Source organism: Cololabis saira, chromosome 16 (genome assembly GCF_033807715.1).
Source record: "Cololabis saira isolate AMF1-May2022 chromosome 16, fColSai1.1, whole genome shotgun sequence".
Lineage (NCBI taxonomy): Eukaryota > Metazoa > Chordata > Actinopteri > Beloniformes > Belonidae > Cololabis > Cololabis saira.
The window spans coordinates 36256434-36274072 of NC_084602.1; the positions used below are offsets into that span (position 1 = coordinate 36256434).

The following is a 17639-nucleotide window of genomic DNA, read 5'->3' on the forward strand; positions in this document are numbered from 1 at the left end:
TTTTTTTCATTATGCACTTCAAGAAAAAAGCCGAAATGTCGATATAAATGTTGAAATAAAATTTCAAGAAAAAAGTGAAAATTTCGTGAATAAAATTGAAATGTTGAGAAAAAAGGCGAAATTTTGACTTTAATCACGAAATTTCGACTTTCTTCTTGAAATTGTATTTCAACAATCTCAACATTTCGACTTTTTTTTCGAAGTGCACAATAAAAAAAAATCTTACTCTTCCGTAAAAATACTCTTCCGTAGTTTCATCTACGTTAAAACGATTGATCGATTGATTGATACGTTGCCGTCTCACTTTGAGGAAAATATTAACTTAACTATTCCTGGAAGTACGTCGCAGGTTTATTGCACTTCTTCTAAACGATATCCATCCTGAACCTGAAACAGAACCTGTGAGTTTTATTTATCAGATAAATGATTTATCTTTTTGCAGTAATCTATGATATTTAATGTCCGTGTGCTCAGGAGGAAGAGAAACCTCAGTTCTGACTGATGTTGTGCTGATAAAGTGGCAGGAGACCAAACACTTTTGAGTTTTTTATTTTTCTTCTCTCTTGCTGTTTCCTCTTCATGAGCTTGTCGTGCTTCCGGCCATTCATGTCTGTCCGTCTGTCTGTCCAGTTAGACGTAGGCAAACATTCACACGCCATCACAGGTAAAGCCGCTCCAGCCGACTAAATATCACAATATGTGAATTTTTATTTTTTACCAAGACGGTTTATATAAATATGTAAACGGTGAATTAATTTTGCTGGGAGACGATTATTTTGAGAGATTCACCGACTGTTGTTTTCTCTGCCAACCGCTGATACTGATTTAAATAATAAATTACTTTTTGTTTTTTCACATAATTTTCTTAACTTGCAATGGAAAACGTCAAAAAGAAAAATTCCCCACATTCTAATTGTTTTACCCACAATGCATCATATGTATCATTACTTTTCTTTTTTTTTTAATAATTGTATTTTAACTTGTAAAATGTATGTTGTATCTTTTGTAAGGTGACCTTGGGTGACCTGAAAGGCGCCTTTAAATAATAATTATTATTATTATTATTATTATTATTATTATTATTATTATTATTATTATTATTATTATTATATTTGAACCCCCCATAACCAAAAAAAGGAAGAAAATAAAGTTTAATACAAACCAAAAAAGATTTAAAAAAATGTAAACAACTAAATAAAAATACACAAACTTACCTAATGTATCCACAATGATAGGACAAATAATTATTTATATTTTTATTTTAGTATCAAAACTTTAAATTAAAAAAAAAGAGACATTTTTTTGCCCATTATTTCATGTCAGGCGTTAAAGGATTAAACTGAAAAACAAATGACAACCAGGATTGGCCGATGTCAATCAAACAAGAAACGTTCGTTCCCGATCACCAGCCGGTCGATTGGTGCATCTCTAGTTTTTTCTATGCTTTTTATTTTCAGATTTAATTAATTTCATATCTAATAATAATATTGTGAAGGAATGATTTAGATATCCGAGACGTTTCAGCCCCCTGGCCAGCCAGCCTCATTCTTTTCATCTGGGACAAAGACTTGGTTTTGGATCTGACTTTGATTTCCAGGGATCAATACCGGCGGACGCAGAGGAAACTCTGGAGGTCTTGGGACTAACATACGACCGATCAGAGGAACGAAGAATGTGATGTAGGCAGTAGATTTGTTCTGATATCAATACCAGTATCCAACATATCGGTTAGTATTTTACTGTATGCAACATCCGATATCATGAATCGCGTTATTTTGGTCAGGAAAATTATGAATGTTACTGGCTGACTTAATGTCTGGAGCCGTGGTAGTTTCCCAGGTCGGAAATACATCCCTAAAACTGCTCTGTAATTAATAGTTGTTCTTCATCTGAGTTTAATTAAGCAAAAAAAGGTTTGTTCTGGCATTAAAAAGATTGAAATAACACTGGTATTAGAACAATTCTCGGCCCGACAACCAGACGGGTGCTAACGACGCACATCCATGTAGCTGCTGTGGAGCCGTCTTGATTTTTTTTATTAGATCCTCGTGGATCTGTATGAGTTCGTTTACATGGGAAGTTTAATTCCTCTTTAACACCTAATTCCGAATGAAAATGGCCATTCCGAATTAAACGTAATTCCAAAGTAAGTGGCTGGTTTATTCTGATTTTAAATCCGAATAGAATAATTCTGCGATCATGTAAACACTCATTCCTCTTTAAATTAATTCCGGTCTTTCTTTCTGCTCGTTCCCTCGCCCGTCTGTCTCCATGACGCTTATATTCCGAACAAAGTTTCAAGATGGCAGCACGCAGTAAACGCTGGTCAAGAGCAGAGACCATTTATTTAATAAATAGAAATAATTAAAAGAACAGATGGCAGGAAACAGAAAAATTTTGAACTTTTCAAAGTTGTAGCGGCTAAGTTAGTTTTGCTTCTGGTAGACGTAATTTCCGGTAGTAAAATAGTTTAATTCAGAATTATTTAATTTGGAATAATTAATTCCGAATTAAAAAACATCATGTAACCGTGGCCTATGAGTCATCGTATAAGTCCCGCCTCCACGCCATCGTGATTGGGTCGGTACATTCCCTACCGGTGGAAATGACTGTAAAATCTTTCAGTAGAGGGAATAATGGGTTTGGCTGGCCGATAATCACCATAGCAACAAATAAATACTATAAACTACAACAGAGTTTAGAAAAGTTAGTGATATTTATTCTAACTGCCTTGTGCAAGTTTTTAAAGATGCATGACTGCAATTAACGTTGCATGTGGAATCTATTCAACACATGTGACAGAAGCCCCGTCTTCTGTCCCGGTCCATCACTGCCGTAGTTCATGAGGGGGGGGGGGGGGACAAACATACAAACAAACAGGTTTTTCCTTCTGCAGACTCTTTTCTTTTTCTCTTCTTCTGTAGTCTCTCTGTTTCTTCCCTGGGGGGGCGATGGCAGGTTTCCTCAAGGCAAGAGCAACAACCTCTCCCATCATCAAACGACTTTTCACGTAGCGGCGTAGAAGTCCGACATGTTGACTATTTTTCCGGCTGCTGCCGGGAAAATAGTTCGTAGCGTAGCTGGTGTAGTTCCCCCCCACCGCTTAGACCAGGGGTCGGCAACACAAAATGTTGAAAGAACCATATTGGACCAAAAGCACAAAAAACTAAAATGTCTGGAGCCGCAAAAAATGAAAAGTCTTGTATAAGCCTTAGAATGAAGGCAAATGGCGAAAGGCGAAATGGCGAGAAAAAAGTCCAAATTTCGAGAAAAAAGTTGAAATGTTGAGAAAAAAGTCGAAATGTCGAGAAAAAAGTCCAAATTTCAAGAAAAAAGTCGAAATGTCGAGAAAAAAGTCAAAATTTTGAGATTAAAAATAAAAGAAAAAAGGAAGAAAAAAAGAAATGTTGAGAAAAAAGTCCAAATTTCGAGAAAAAAGTTGAAATGTCGAGAAAAAAGTCGAAATGTTGAGAAAAAAGTCCAAATTTTGAGAAAAAAGTCGAAATGTCGAGATTAATGTTGAAGACAATTTTGAGAAAAAAGTTGAAACCTCGAGAAAAAAGTCGAAAAAGTTTCGAAAAAAAGTCAAAATGTCGAGAAAAAAGTCAAAATTTCAAGAAAAAAGTCGAAATGTCGAGATTAATGTTGAAGTACAATTTCAAGAAAAAAGTCGAAATGTCGAGAAAAAAGTCGAAATTTTGAGATTAAAAAAAAAGAAAAAAGGAAGAAAAAAGTCGAAATGTCGAGAAAAAAGTCGAAATGTCGAGAAAAAAGTCGAAATGTCGAGAAAAAAGTCAAAATGTCGAGAAAAAAGTCGAAATGTTGAGAAAAAAGTCAAAACTTCAAGAAAAAAGTCGGAATGTCGAGATTAATGTTGAAGTACAATTTCAAGAAAAAAGTCGAAATGTCGAGAAAAAAGTCGAAATTTTGAGATTAAAAAAAAAGAAAAAAGGAAGAAAAAAGTCGAAATGTCGAGAAAAAAGTCGAAATGTCGAGATTAATGTTGAAGTACAATTTTGAGAAAAAAGTCGAAAAAGTTTCGAGAAAAAAGTCAAAATGACGAGAAAAAAGTCGAAATCTCGAGAAAAAAGTCGAAATGTTGAGAAAAAAGTCGAAATTTCGAGAAAAAAGTCAAAATGTCGAGATTAATGTTGAAGTACAATTTCGAGAAAAAAGTCGAAATATCGAGATTAAAAAGAAAAGAAAAAAGGAAAAAAAAGAGGGAAAAAAAAGAAAAAAAGGAAAAAAAAGGTCAAACATTTTTGAAAAAGCTCCAGGAGCCACTAGGGCGGCGCTAAAGAGAAGCCGCGGGTTGCCGACCCCTGGCTTAGACGTAGGAGGTTTGGACCTGGGTTGGTGCTCTTCCTTCCTTCTGCTCGTGATGTCATGGTGCAGTTTCCCCCGTGGCCTTGCCGCCTCCTGAACCTGATCCCGTCTAGGTTGATCCGGCCCGCCTCCTTCTGTCTGACGCCTCCAATCGTAGCTGGTATCTTTGCATGTCCTGCTCTCCGCATGGCCCGTCCAGAGCCAATCAGAGGCCTCCACCTAAAGCTATTAATCATTCTTGGTAGAGGTTTGAGGCCAGCAGCATGTGCAGCTCCCATGCCACGGCAGACTAGAGGCTTTTAGATGCCAGACATTGGAAATGAACATGATTAAAAGCAACACACAGATTACTAATCACCACTTTTGTAATTGTAGATGACAACATTGTCATGTTTAGTTTCATCATAGTTTCAATCATCTAACCCTGGTTTGGTCTCTTTCCTTTATCATGACGTGGGTTTTTATTGCTTTTTTGTTATCTTTTTCCCTTTCTTTGGACTCTGACGCCCCCCCCACAGCCCTGATGAGGATTCATGTCAGAAGTTCATCCCTTTCATCGGGGTAAGAGGAAGTACTTCCCTCTCCTCAGCTGTGATTATTACAATAGGTCATTTAAGTCTTATATAAATGTAAATATATATAATGTTTTCTCTACAATTCCTCAGATGGTGAAAGTCGGCATTGTGGAGCAAACGTCTGCAACATCAGGTACGTGTTCATGACAACTTCTGAAACTCTTGGTTTATTCTGAAATTCTGAGTGTGTAAAATTGAATATTTTTGGTTGTTTGGTTCTGGCTGGTTTCAACAATTTAAGGGTTGAATTCCATCACATCTCAGATCATTTTTGTTTAGATTTAGTTATGTTTTAATTGTAAGGATTGTATTTTAGTTTATATTCAATTCAATTTTTATTTAAAAAGGGACAGTGTACAGTTAAAACATAAATGTTGCCATCTGATGCACTGTACCAGATTATAGCTTTGAGCTAATTTGCATCTGCAGTCCCTTGAAAGGTCACAATAAAAAAGAAATACAGTAACAAGTAATACAATACCAAGAAAAATTACACAGATTATTTAGAACACAATTTAAAACAACATGGCTACACACATCTGCGTGCAATCCCCCCACCCTGACACGAGATGCACCCACCCACCCATCCCTTATCCCACATACACACACCCAGAAGAGAGCCCAAATTAATGGTTACAGAGCTGTTATATGTGCAATGTTGGACCCCAGGAAGAATTTGACTAATCAGCTATAGAGAACAAGGTAGGGCCGAAAAACAATATATATCCCCCCTCACAAAAATAAGAAAAATAGAGAAACATATTTGATTTTATTTGATTTATTTTATTTTGGTACATGTAAAAAATAAAAAGGTCTTTTGGACCCTCGGCTTAAAGTTATTCTATGCAACTTCTGAGAGCTAGCAAGATTTGAAAGTGGCGCCTCCTCTAAGCCCCGCCCCCCCTGCCCCCACCCACGAGCGCTCCGTCCAAAGCCACGCCCCCACAAACACGAACGCGCATTTGCAGGATTCAACAAGGCAGAGGAGAGCGATTTTTAAACATTTTGGACAGCACATTTACAGCAAAACTACCCCATGTCTCATTCACCTGTGGGGGGCTGTGCCCACCCAAACGTGCATCCTGCCCACCGGCGTCTCCATCCCGGCGAGAGCGGAGAGCGCCGGTGCGGCTGGCGGAGCGCTGCGGTGCGCTGCAGGCTCTAGAGCAGGGGTCGGCAACCCAAAATGTTGAAAGAGCCATATTGGACCAAAAACACAAAAAACAAATATGTCTGGAGCCACAAAAAAATGAAAAGTCTTGTATCAGCCTTAGAATGAAGGAACACATGCTGCATGTAGCTATATTAGTTAGAACTGGGGGAAGATTATTTTTTTCATTATGCACTTCGAGAAAAAAGTTGAAATGTCGAGAAAAAAGTCGAAATGATGAGAAAAAAGTCGAAATGTCAAGAAAAAAGTCGAAATGTTGAGAAAAAAGTCAAAATTTAGAGTAAAAAGTCGAAATGTCGAGAAAATAGTCAAAATGTCGAGAAAAAAGTCAAAATGTGGAGAAAAAAGTCGAAATGTGGAGAAAGAAGTCAAAATGTCGAGAAAAAAGTCAAAATTTCGAGAAAAAAGTCGAAATGTCACAAATAATGTTTAAGTACAATCTTGAGAAAAAAGTAGAAATGTCGAGAAAAAAGTCGAAATGTTGAGAAAAAAGTCGAAATGTCAAGAAAAAAGTAGAAATGTCGAGAAAAAAGTCAAAATTTAGAGTAAAAAGTCGAAATGTCGAGGAAATAGTCAAAATGACGTGAAAAAAGTCGAAATGTGGAGAAAAAAGTTGAAATGTGGAGAAAAAAGTCGAAATGTGGAGAAAAAAGTTGAAATGTGGAGAAAAAAGTCGAAATGTGGAGAAAAAAGTCGAAATGTCGAGATTGAAAAGGAAGAAAAAAAGAGGAAAAAAGGAAAAAAAGAAAAAAAAGAAGCAAAAAATAAAAGAAGAAAAAAAAGGAAAAAGAGACAAAAAAGGTCAAATATTTTTGAAAAAACCCCAGGGAGCCACTAGGGCGGTGCTAAAGAGCCGCATGCGGCTCTAGAGCCGCGGGTTGCTGATCCCTGCTCTAGAGCCACGGCTACGGCGTACCCTACGCCGTACCCTACGCCGTACCCTACGGCGTAGCTGTGGCAACATAGCCTGCAGCGCACCGCAGCGCTCCGCCAGCCGCACCGGCGCTCTCCGCTCTCGCCGGGATGGAGACGCCTCCATCCCCACGGACCCCCATACTGCTTCCGAGCTGCTGCGGCTCTTCACGGCTGCTGCGGCTCTTCATGTGTCCCTGCGGGACTCTCCGCCCAGCAGCAGCAGCCCGGACCGACGGCTCTGCTCCCCGCTCACCCACACAGCGGGGACCGAGCTGCTCTGGAAATAACTACATAATATCTATATACTAGGAATGGGTGATATTTTACCGTTCACGATAAACCGTCAAAAAAATTCCTCACGGTAAAAATTTGTCATCTCGCGGTAAAAACGATAAATTCCCATTGATGATGTTTTTGTGTAAAACTGATTTATGGTTCTGCGTTAAATCCACGCACAACGTACGTGAAGGAAGGAAGGAAGGAGGGAAGGAAGGAAGGAAGGAAGGAAGGAAGGAAGGAAGGAAGGAAGGAAGGAAGGAAGGAAGGAAGGAAGGAAGGAAGGAAGGAAGGAAGGAAGGAAGGAAGGAAGGGAAGGAGAAAACAAGGAAAGAAGGAAGGAAGATAGGAAGGAAGGGAGAAAAGAGGAAGGGAAGAAGGAAGGAGAGAGCAGGAGGAAAGAAGGAAGGAAGGGAAAAAGGAAGGAAGGAAGGAAGGAAGGAAGGAAGGAAGGAAGGAAGGAAGGAAGGAAGGAAGGAAGGAAGGAAGGAAGGAAGGAAAGGAGGGAGAAAACAAGGAAGGAAGAGAGAAAAGAAGGAAACAAGGAAGGAAGATAGGAAGGAAGGGAGAAAAGAGGAATGGAAGAAGGACGGAGAGAGCAGGAGAAAGAAAGAAAGAAAGAAAGAAAGAAAGAAAGAAAGAAAGAAAGAAAGAAAGAAAGAAAGAAGGATAAATTCCCGTTGATGACGTTTTTGCGGATCTAAGAGCGAGATAGATTTATAGTTACAAAAGTGGAGTTGAATTGGTATTTTTTTTATCGTCATTTTTATCGTTATCGGGATAAATGACAGAAATTATCGTGATAATTTTTTAGTCCATACCGCCCATCTCTACTATATACTGGGGGTCCGTGGCCGAGGGGAGGGACGGGCGTTGCACTGGGACACTGTGAGCCCAGGAGGACCCGTGGGAGGTGGACACGGGGGGATTGGAAGCGAGTGCGCGCATGGAACAGGGCGGGGGGGCGTGGTTTAAAACGTGGTTCTTGCTAGATTATCAGGGATCAGGGATAATACCTTTAAGATCGACTCTCTTTCAGAACCCTAGTGGTCGGTCTGGGAACTGCATGTTCTGGTACCAAACAATTGTGTCGGTCTTCATGGCTCCGTTTCTTTGTTTTTACTGTTTGTACAAGAGTCTGAGCTGCTCGTCTGCTTTGTGGTCGACAATATTTGTACGTTTTCTTTCAGAAATACAGGTAAGTCAGCGAATCCTTATACATAGAAACCTGATTTGAACTGCTGTTAAGTCGGATGTTATCATCCTGCTGTTTTTACTGTTTGAATATTTTTCTATGTATAATATTTTTAGTATGTATTTATTTATTTATTTATTTTAAGCCTGTTGGGGCTTACTCTGGGACCAAGGAACCAAATTTTTTTCCATGTCATGTATAACATGTCTGTTGGCTTCTTGTAGCTTAGACACAACCTCCAGAAAAGTTAAGACTACGTTAAAAGATGAAAAAGCAGAAGAATCCAATGGTTTCCGAAGCTCATAAATTCATATTTATTTCACAGTGGAACATGGAAAACTTTTGACATGTTTTACCGATTTTGTGAGATATATTTTGAATTTGAGAGGAAACTCATCTCAGGAAAGTAATTAAAATAAAATAAAAAGGGGGGATTATGAGTTTTTTAGACATAATATTCTGCTTTTATTTACATTTCACACAGTGTCCCAGTGTTTTTAGTATTCCGGTTGGATATTAGGCTGTATAAACACAAATTGGGCATGCTTTACATTATTTTCAATGCTTTTAAGTCACAAACATTGGATAAATATCAGTTGTTATCCACCTTTCTTTCAGTTTCCACGTAGCAGGAACCTGCAGTGACTCTTGAAGTCATCCCTCCCTTGTTTCCTGTCGTTTTAAAAAGTGGTTTGCTAGCGATGCTGATTAGTTAGAGTTAGATTATTGCATGATGGGGGTTTTTGCTGTCGGGGAAATCTTGGCTCCGAGACTCAGAAAGACCTGTTTCCTCCTCAGGAGACTCTGATGACGCAGCTCCTCTGGGCTCCTCTCTTCTCTCCTCCACCCCTCCACAAGTTTCCCCGGCGCTCAAAGAGGCGTCGCCCACGCCGCCCTCGTCGCCCTCCGTCAACACCAGCTTCTGCGCTTACAGGTAAACCAGCTATTTTCATTTTTTTAATAAAACAAAATAATAAAAAGTTCAGGAATCAAGTGTTGCTGATCAAACGCATTTCATCAACTGACCGTCTGCAATTGTGAGCATCTCCTTTTTGCAGTTCTGGAGGCATTCAATTATGTGTTAACACAATGCCAAGGAGGAAAGACGTCAGTAAAACAAATTAGAGAAGCGACTGTTATTAGTCTAGGAATAATGGCCCTCAGATTTCGAGATACCCGAGGTAGAACCAACCACAACAATGATTTTTTAGTGTTTTTTAGTGTCTTTATTGTCTCCTATTAGTGAAATTGGATGTTGTGGTTTTAGATTTTGGGGGGAAATTTGTTTTTTTGGCTCTTCTTTAGAACTACCGTATTGGCCCGAATATAAGACGGTGTTTTTTGCATTGAAATAAGACTGAAAAAGTAGGGGGTCGTCTTCCATTCGGGGTCTAGACGTTATACCCATTTATACGCTAGATGGCGCCAGATATCTTTAAAGCGAATGCTGAATTTAACTCCCCAACCCAAAGCGAACCAATGTCACGAAGAAGAAAAATAAAAAATAGCGCTAAGAAAGAAAAGAGAAGAAAATAAGAGAAGAGATAACAGAAGATGGAGAAACGAGAAAAGTGGGTGGAAGATCGGCAGGTAAACCGGCAACTGAGGAGAAGTTATGATGCAAACTTCAAGATGATGACTTGAATGAGGCAAAATAACATGCTTTTTCTCTTGAATATATTGTTATAATCATTTGTTTCAGATGTACTGAAATTATTTTCTGTATGAAAATTGAATTTGATGTTCAAAAAGTCTTCTTTTTTTTTTTTTTTTAACCTTGTCTGCACACAAAAAAGTATTTTTTCAAACTTGAGTCTTGAAAAAGAGGGGGTCGTCTTATAATCAGGGTAGTCTTATAATTGGGCCAATACGGTACTCCAAACCCTGAAAAGGGTCCAAGTTGGGCCAGTTCGAATACGAGAAAAGTGAGGGAAAAATACCCATAACTTGAGAACTTTTCTGCATCAAACTTGCTGAGGTTTGAACCAGGTGTCTGTCCACCATCATCAAACAGTCAGAAAATGATTTACCTGAGAAAAAATAGTGAAATATAGCACTGTAATCATACCTTTAGTTTAGGCGGAAATTGTACTTTTTGGTAATAAGAACATATAGGACTCCTTCACTTTTCTCTCATTTATCAGAAAAACATAAATCCCTATAAAATATACTATAACTTAGTTGTCTTGAATGCTATTGAATATTAACTAGTAGTTTTATGGAGATACCTGGTACAGTTCTATTGAAAATGAGATTTTCTTTAGACACAGCCCATCTCTGAAACAGTCAAATTAATATATATGTTCTTATTACCAAAAAGTACAACACGTCTCGTCATGTTTTAGTCATCAAAGAGCCACGTTAAGCTCGTCACAGTCTCGTTATCGTCATGAAAAAAAGGTGCGTCAACGAAATAATTTCGTCATCGTTGACGAAAAAAACACTGGTTTCCATGTACTTGTTGTTGTTCACGCAGACGTGAAGTTTAATGACTCTCCGGTGCAGTGGGCGGTTTAGACGAGCGGGTCGGCAACCCACGGCTCTAGAGCCGCATGCGGCTCTTTAGCGCCGCCGTAGTGACTCCTGGAGCTTTTTCAAAAATGTTTCACCTTTTTTTTCCTTTTGTTCTTTTGTTGTTTTTTTCTTTTTTTCCTTATTTTCTCTTTTTTCTTCCTTTTTAATCTCGACATTTCGTCTTTTTTCTCGACATTTCGACTTTTTTCTCAACATTTCAACTTTTTTCTCAACATTTCAACTTTTTTCTCGACATTTCGACTTTTTTCATGAAAATTTGACTATTTTCTCCACATTTCGACTTTTTTCTCGAAATTGTACTTCAACATTAATCTCGACATTTTGACTTTTTTCTCGAAGTACATAATGAAAAAAAAAAATCCTCCCCCAGTTATAACTAATATAGATACATGTAGCATGTGTTGCCTTCATTCTAAGGCTGATACAAGACTTTTAATTTTTAGCGGCTCCAGACATATTTGTTTTTTGTGTTTTTGGTCCAATATGGCTCTAAAACATTTTGGGTTGCCGACCCCTGGTTTAGACGAGCGGGCCGTTGTGCCGAAGGTTCTGGTTCTGTCGGTTCTGGTTGAGTAACGCGCTTAAAGGTATTGTGACATCATTTTTAAAATGCTTTTAACACTATTAAAAGTCTTGGCCAACATCCCTCAAATGTGTCTAAAAGAGTGTAACAAGAAAAACTTCACTCTAGTACTCCATTCCTGGCTTTTTATGACAGTGTTTTTTTGCGCCGTGAAAAACGCTTTCTTTTCCCCCTTTCCTGTCAATCATTGCCCCGCTCCTCCTCCAAACCTCCTCCAACCCAACTGCTACACACTTCTGCCGGCGTCTCCACACACACGCGTGCACACCGAACCACAAACACCCACACACACAGCCCAGACAGGGCGATACAGCCCGGGGATGAAGTCCGTGACCAGGGGACCGTAGCTCCCCGCAAGCCATACGCTCACAGCGGCGTCGGAGAGTTAAGCCGGGAGCGACAGGCGAAGCATGCTCGGAAAAGCAGCAAGGCGAAGCAGACAGTCCACAGCAAACAATCATAAAAATAAAGGCATACAAGCAGCACTGTCCCCTTATCTTAAGTCCAGTCAGTGGCCGCGGGTCTTCTTAGCAGTTTTCCTCCGGTGATTAGAACAAAAGAGGCTCTAAACAGCTCCGTGTTAAGCCTGATTTATGGTTCCGCGTTAAATCGACGCAGAGCCTACGCCGTAGGGTTCAGCGTACGGTGCGCGTCGCCGCGTAACCCTACGCCGTAGGCTCTGCGTCGGTGTAACGCAGAACCATAAATCAGCCTTTATGGTGCGCTGGAGAGGAGAGGAGGCAGGGAGCTGGGTGGAGGGGGCGGTGATTTAGCGGATCGTTACGTAACGATCCGCCACCAAACCAGGTGCGCCGTTTTTGCATAGTTATGCGGAAAATCCCAGAAAGCACACAATACACTGAATGTTAAAAGTTCGTTGTTTTTTGGGTGTAATTGATGTCAAGACACCCAACAAAACACAAAAAATCAAGAAAAATGTGTTTTTCATGTCACAATCCCTTTAATGTTCCCACAGCTCGAGTTCCCACCCGGAGCTCATGGGTCTCCAGGTGGACTACTGGGTGGCGCCGTCCGAGAGGAAGAAGGACGTGGAGAAGCGGGACTCCTCCGCCAAAAACACTCTGAAGTGCAATTTCCGCTCGCTGCAGGTCAGCCGGCTGCCACTGGGGGGCGCCGAGCCGGGAACCCAGCCCACCATGTCCATGACCGTGGTGACCAAAGAGAAGAACAAGAAGGGTACGAAGTCCCGCTCAGATCCTGAGTCCTTAAGAGTCCTTAAACAAATCCTAAAACGTCTTGAATCCCATTTTCCTAAAATAAGGCCTTTAAATGTCTTAATTTGTCTTAAATCTCAATCCAAGGGTCTTTAATCTTAATTTTAGAGGAAATGTATCCGGTCATCATGAAAAAGTTTTTCACTTTGAAAAGGAAAAGTTTATTCCATCTTTCTGAGGAGAAATAAATCCTTTTACCAGTTGTTAGACGCCTCAGTCAGGGTTGCCAGGTTGGGCGGGTTTCAGCCCAATTGACTGAAAAATACAGGACTGGGCGAGTTGATCAAATCTAGGCTGCTTTTCCTGGTTTTTACAAAATATTTAGGAGAAATTATTTACAAAAATGTTTCCATTATGGCAGAGAAAAGTAGAAACTTACACAATAAACTCTAATATTTTATTTGCTTTATTCTCAGTTTAATTGTAGTCTTTGTTGAACTTTTTTTTTGCGCTATTTAGTGGTGTTGTGAAGCTTCATTTGCTTATAACTTGAAATCTATTACGCATTTGATCATTTATCCATTATGGCAGAGAAAAGTAGAAACTGTGTAGAAACACAATAAACTTACTGATATTTTATTTGCTTTAATCTGCTCAATTTAATTGTAGTCTTTGTTTGGAGCCTGAACTTTTTTTGGCTTAATTTGATTATGAATTAAAATTTATTCCACATTTAATAATTTATGGTTTTAACATAGAGAAAGTGATTTGGGCTGGTTTTTCATTATTTTGGCGGGTTTTACATCACGTTTGGGCTGGAACCTGTCAGATCTGGCAACCTCGATCTCAGCGCTGGATTTCTTAGTCGGGACAAGGCAAGCAAATATGGGTAAATGTAAATTTAGCAACAAATGGCTGGAAAATGCCACTTTCTCTGGACATTGGGTTCAAAGTGTGTGTCTGTCCTTTTGGTCTTCATTTTTATTTGAAAACGGTATTCTAAAGTCTTAAGTTTAACTTGGTCAAACCTGTAGACGCCCTGACCTACTAACCATGGGCTTGTTTGTTCTCTGCCAGTCATGTTTCTTCCCAAAAAGAGCAAAGACAAGGAGGTGGAGTCGAAGAGTCAGGTGATCGAGGGAATCAGCCGCCTCATCTGCACTGCCAAGCACCAGCAGACCATGCTGAGAGGTAACGACGTCTACGCCGGCGCTGCCGTCAGGCTTTACAGCCGGATAAAAGGGTTAACCCTGGTGCTGTCTGAGGGTCAAGGGAGAAAAGAAGGAATGAAGGAAAGAAGGAAGTAAGGAGAAAAGAAGAAAGGGAGTAGGGAAGGGAGAAAAGATGGAAGGAAGGAAAGAAGGAAGTAAGGAAGGAAGGAGAAAAGAAGGAAGGAAGTAGGAAAGGGAGTAAGGAAGGTAGAAAAGATGGAAAGAAGGAAGAAAGGAGAAAAGAAGGAAGGAAGTAGGAAAGGGAGTAAGGAAGGTAGAAAAGATGGAAGGAAGGAAAGAAGGAAGTAAGGAAGAAAGGAGAAAAGAAGGAAGGAAGTAGGAAAGGGAGTAAGGAAGGGAGAAAAGAAGGAAAGAAGGAAGAAAGGAGAAAAGAAGGAAGGAAGTAGGAAAGGGAGTAAGGAAGGTAGAAAAGAAGGAAAGAAGGAAGAAAGGAGAAAAGAAGGAAGGAAGTAGGAAAGGGAGTGAGGAAGGTAGAAAAGAAGGAAAGAAGGAAGAAAGGAGAAAAGAAGGAAGGAAGTAGGAAAGGGAGTAAGGAAGGTAGAAAAGAAGGAAGAAAGGAGAAAAGAAGGAAGGGAGTAAGGAAGGGAGAAAAGATGGAAGGAAGGAAAGAAGGAAGAAAGGAAAAAAGAAGGAAGGAAGTAAGGAAGGGAGAAAAAGATGGAAGGAAGGAAGTAAGAAAGGAAAGAAGGGAGAAAAGGAAAGAAGGGAGGGAGGAAGGATGGATTTAATTTTAATTAGTTTAAATGAACAAAAAAATCTGCTCAGACAAACAGAGCAGATTTTTTTTTTTATTAAAATTTTTCTCTGAATTCTGAGATAATTATCTCGTTAATTCAGAAAAACAGAGCAGATTTTTTTTCCTCAAGTGAATGCAATACGCTTCCGTAGAAATGTTCAGTTTGTGCATTTAATCTGTAACTGTGATTTTTAAATTTGTTAATAGGCTTCTAACCACTCCTCACACATATTTCTTCTTGTTGTTTTGTTTTTTTAAATATTTTCCTTATGTGAATTAAAATAAAAAAAATAAAATATAATAAAATAAAATGAAAATAAGATCAAACGATTGAGATGCTTCACGAAGGCCGACGTTGATCTGGTTTTGTCTCCCTGCAGTGCTGATCGACGGCGTCGAGTGGAACGACGTTAAGTTTTTCCAGCTGGCGGCTCAGTGGTCGTCGCACGTCAAGCACTTCCCCATCGGGATCTTTGGACACTCGAAAGGCCCTTATTAATAATTATTATTAACTGCAGAGACTGAAACTGGAGGAAACCCTCCCCTTCCCTCCCCATGTGCCAACAGCGTTCAACCCCCACCTCCTTACTTTACCTGCACACTTCTTATTATTATTACGTCTTGATTTAAGTTACTGCTCCACATCTGCATTTGTCTGATTATTTAATCGCTGCTTGTTTTGTTTTTATTTTCTATTTATGTAAAGATGTCTCTGGGCAAGGCCACTAAGGGAAAATTTCTTCACTTTGCTTTAAAAAAAAAAAAATCCTAATTAGGTTTTATAGCATTTGAGGAAGCAATCTAATTGAATAGTAATGATTAATGGCTGCTAATATTTAACTTGTTGAATGAGTGCCCCTGTTTGGTGTGGATGGTTTTAAGCTCTTGGCCAGCACAAAAAAAGAAAGAAAAAATACAAAATAGAGGAAATAATGGCAATATTTTCATACTTTCTAAAGCAATTTTAAGTTTGCAGTTTTCTTTTTCTGTTGAACCCAGAATGAAAAAGTACAAACAGCCGCATCAATGTCGACCAATGTGCAATAGACTGAAAACTGTGTGAGTTAACCTGGCACTGTTAGGATTATACATAACTTTAAGTTGTAATTTTCATTTTTTTATACAATTTTATTCTCGGTTTTATCTGTATTTGCTCAAAGTCTTGGGTTTAGCTCCAAAATTATAGGATAAATGTGAAAAATTACGGAAGCGTAATGAAGCCACACCAGAAAAAGAAAAAAATATCAGTATCACGTTATAACGTGAAAAGTTTATTGTTAGAACAATAAATTATCACGTTATAACGTGAAAAGTTTCTTGTTAGAACAATAAACATTTCGCGTTATAACGTGATATTTTTCATGTTATTACAATATACAAACTTATCACGTTATAAAGAGATAATTTATTGTTAGAACAATATACTATTTATCACATTATAACGTGATATTTTTCACATTATTACAATATACAAACTTATCACGTTATAACGTGATACGTTTGTATATTATAATAACGTTAAATGTTTATTGTTCCAACAATAAACTTTTCACGTTATAACGTGATAAGTGATATTTTATTTTAATAACGTGATATTTTTTTCTTTTTCTGGGGCGGCAGCATTACACTTCCGTAAAAAACAAATAAAAAATGTTGGTTTATCTTAAATGAATTAGAGCACAAAACTTCCCTAGAAATTTAAAGGAATATGTTGACATTTTTTTTATTTTATTTTTTTTTGTTTTAAATATTGTCATTTTTTGTTCCGTATAATTTTTTTTTCTTAATTTAAATTTTTAAAGTGCTATGAAAGTATCACTAATAATTTAAAAAATGTCGGCGTATTCCTTAAAGCTGATGAGATAACTTGCAGAGTGGATCTTTACGGAGGATTTTTACTGGTAAGTTTTGAACCCGACACTCCTCGTTTTCCCCGGTTTCTTTTTTCTTCCTCCTCAAGCGAATGCTCGTCTACTTCACTCATTACCTGTGACGTATTCTAGACGACTCCGTAACGTAGAGATGAATGTATGCAAGGTACATTGTTGTAAAGCACTTTTAAATGTTTTAACTTGTAGATGAGTGTGCGCCACTCGTCCCGGGAGAAGGTGCAGGCGCGAACGTCCGTCAACAACAGCACAAAACAGCGGCGACGTGGTTCATATGCAACGCAGACCCGGTCTCCATCTCCTCCGTGCTGTGAAACGCGCCACATGGGACCGTTTTAGAGTCTAGTTTAATGTTCTGTGAGGTTATCTTTAGAGCGTGTCCGTTTGTCATCAAATCTTGCATTTTCAGTCGTTGCAGTCCGATCATAACCTTTGCCAATTTAATCTTTTGATAAGTGCCTAAATTGCTTACGTTTTTGACAAATCAATCTCTGTAACTTCTGAAACCCGGTTACCACGGTTACCACGGTGCTGATTCTGCACTGACGAGGCCGGGACGTGTCAGTGCAGCGCGTCAATCATCCAACACATGCAGTCGAGTCCGTGCACGAGCGGGACGGAGACCCCGGTCTGGGCCGGATGTGCAGCTTTTCCACCAAACCGGATCCAGGGCTGGTTCTGGTTCCAGTGCTGGTTCTGGTTCACAACTCGTTCAAACTTGGGAACCAGCTGAGAACCGGTTTGCTTTTCCACAGCTCGGGTGCTAAAGGGTACGGAAGAGTATTAGGGCCAGGCGGGAGAAAAATAAAAATAATATTTTAGAGGAGGAAGATTTTTTTTTCATTATGCACTTCGAGAAAAAAGTCAAAATGTCGAAATTTGTGTTGAATTACAATTTCGGAAAAAAAAGTCGAAATGTCAAGAATAAAGTTGAAATGTCAAGAAAAAAGTCGAAATGTTGAGAAAAAAGTCGAAATGTTGAGAAAAAAGTTGAAATGTCGAGAAAAAAGTTGAAATACAATTTCGAGAAA

General features: G+C 39.0%; 1 protein-coding gene across 5 annotated transcripts in view; it reads left to right on the top strand.

Moving 5' to 3' along the window:
• The window catches only part of pacs2 (phosphofurin acidic cluster sorting protein 2), a 104959-nt gene extending 88979 nt beyond the window's left edge, over positions 1–15980 (top strand). For 4 of the 5 annotated variants that reach the window (XM_061743633.1, XM_061743635.1, XM_061743634.1 and 1 more), the window contains 6 exons: positions 4845–4887; positions 4992–5034; positions 9257–9392; positions 12553–12773; positions 13829–13942; positions 15100–15980. In XM_061743633.1, coding sequence (XP_061599617.1) covers positions 4845–4887; positions 4992–5034; positions 9257–9392; positions 12553–12773; positions 13829–13942; positions 15100–15218 — 676 coding nt within the window. In that variant the 3' untranslated portion in view covers positions 15219–15980. Of the gene's footprint in view, positions 1–2924; positions 3913–4844; positions 4888–4991; positions 5035–9256; positions 9393–12552; positions 12774–13828; positions 13943–15099 lie in introns of those variants that run through there. The other variant, XM_061743636.1, reaches the window with a different exon arrangement.
• The last annotated feature ends 1659 nt before the right edge of the window (positions 15981–17639 follow it).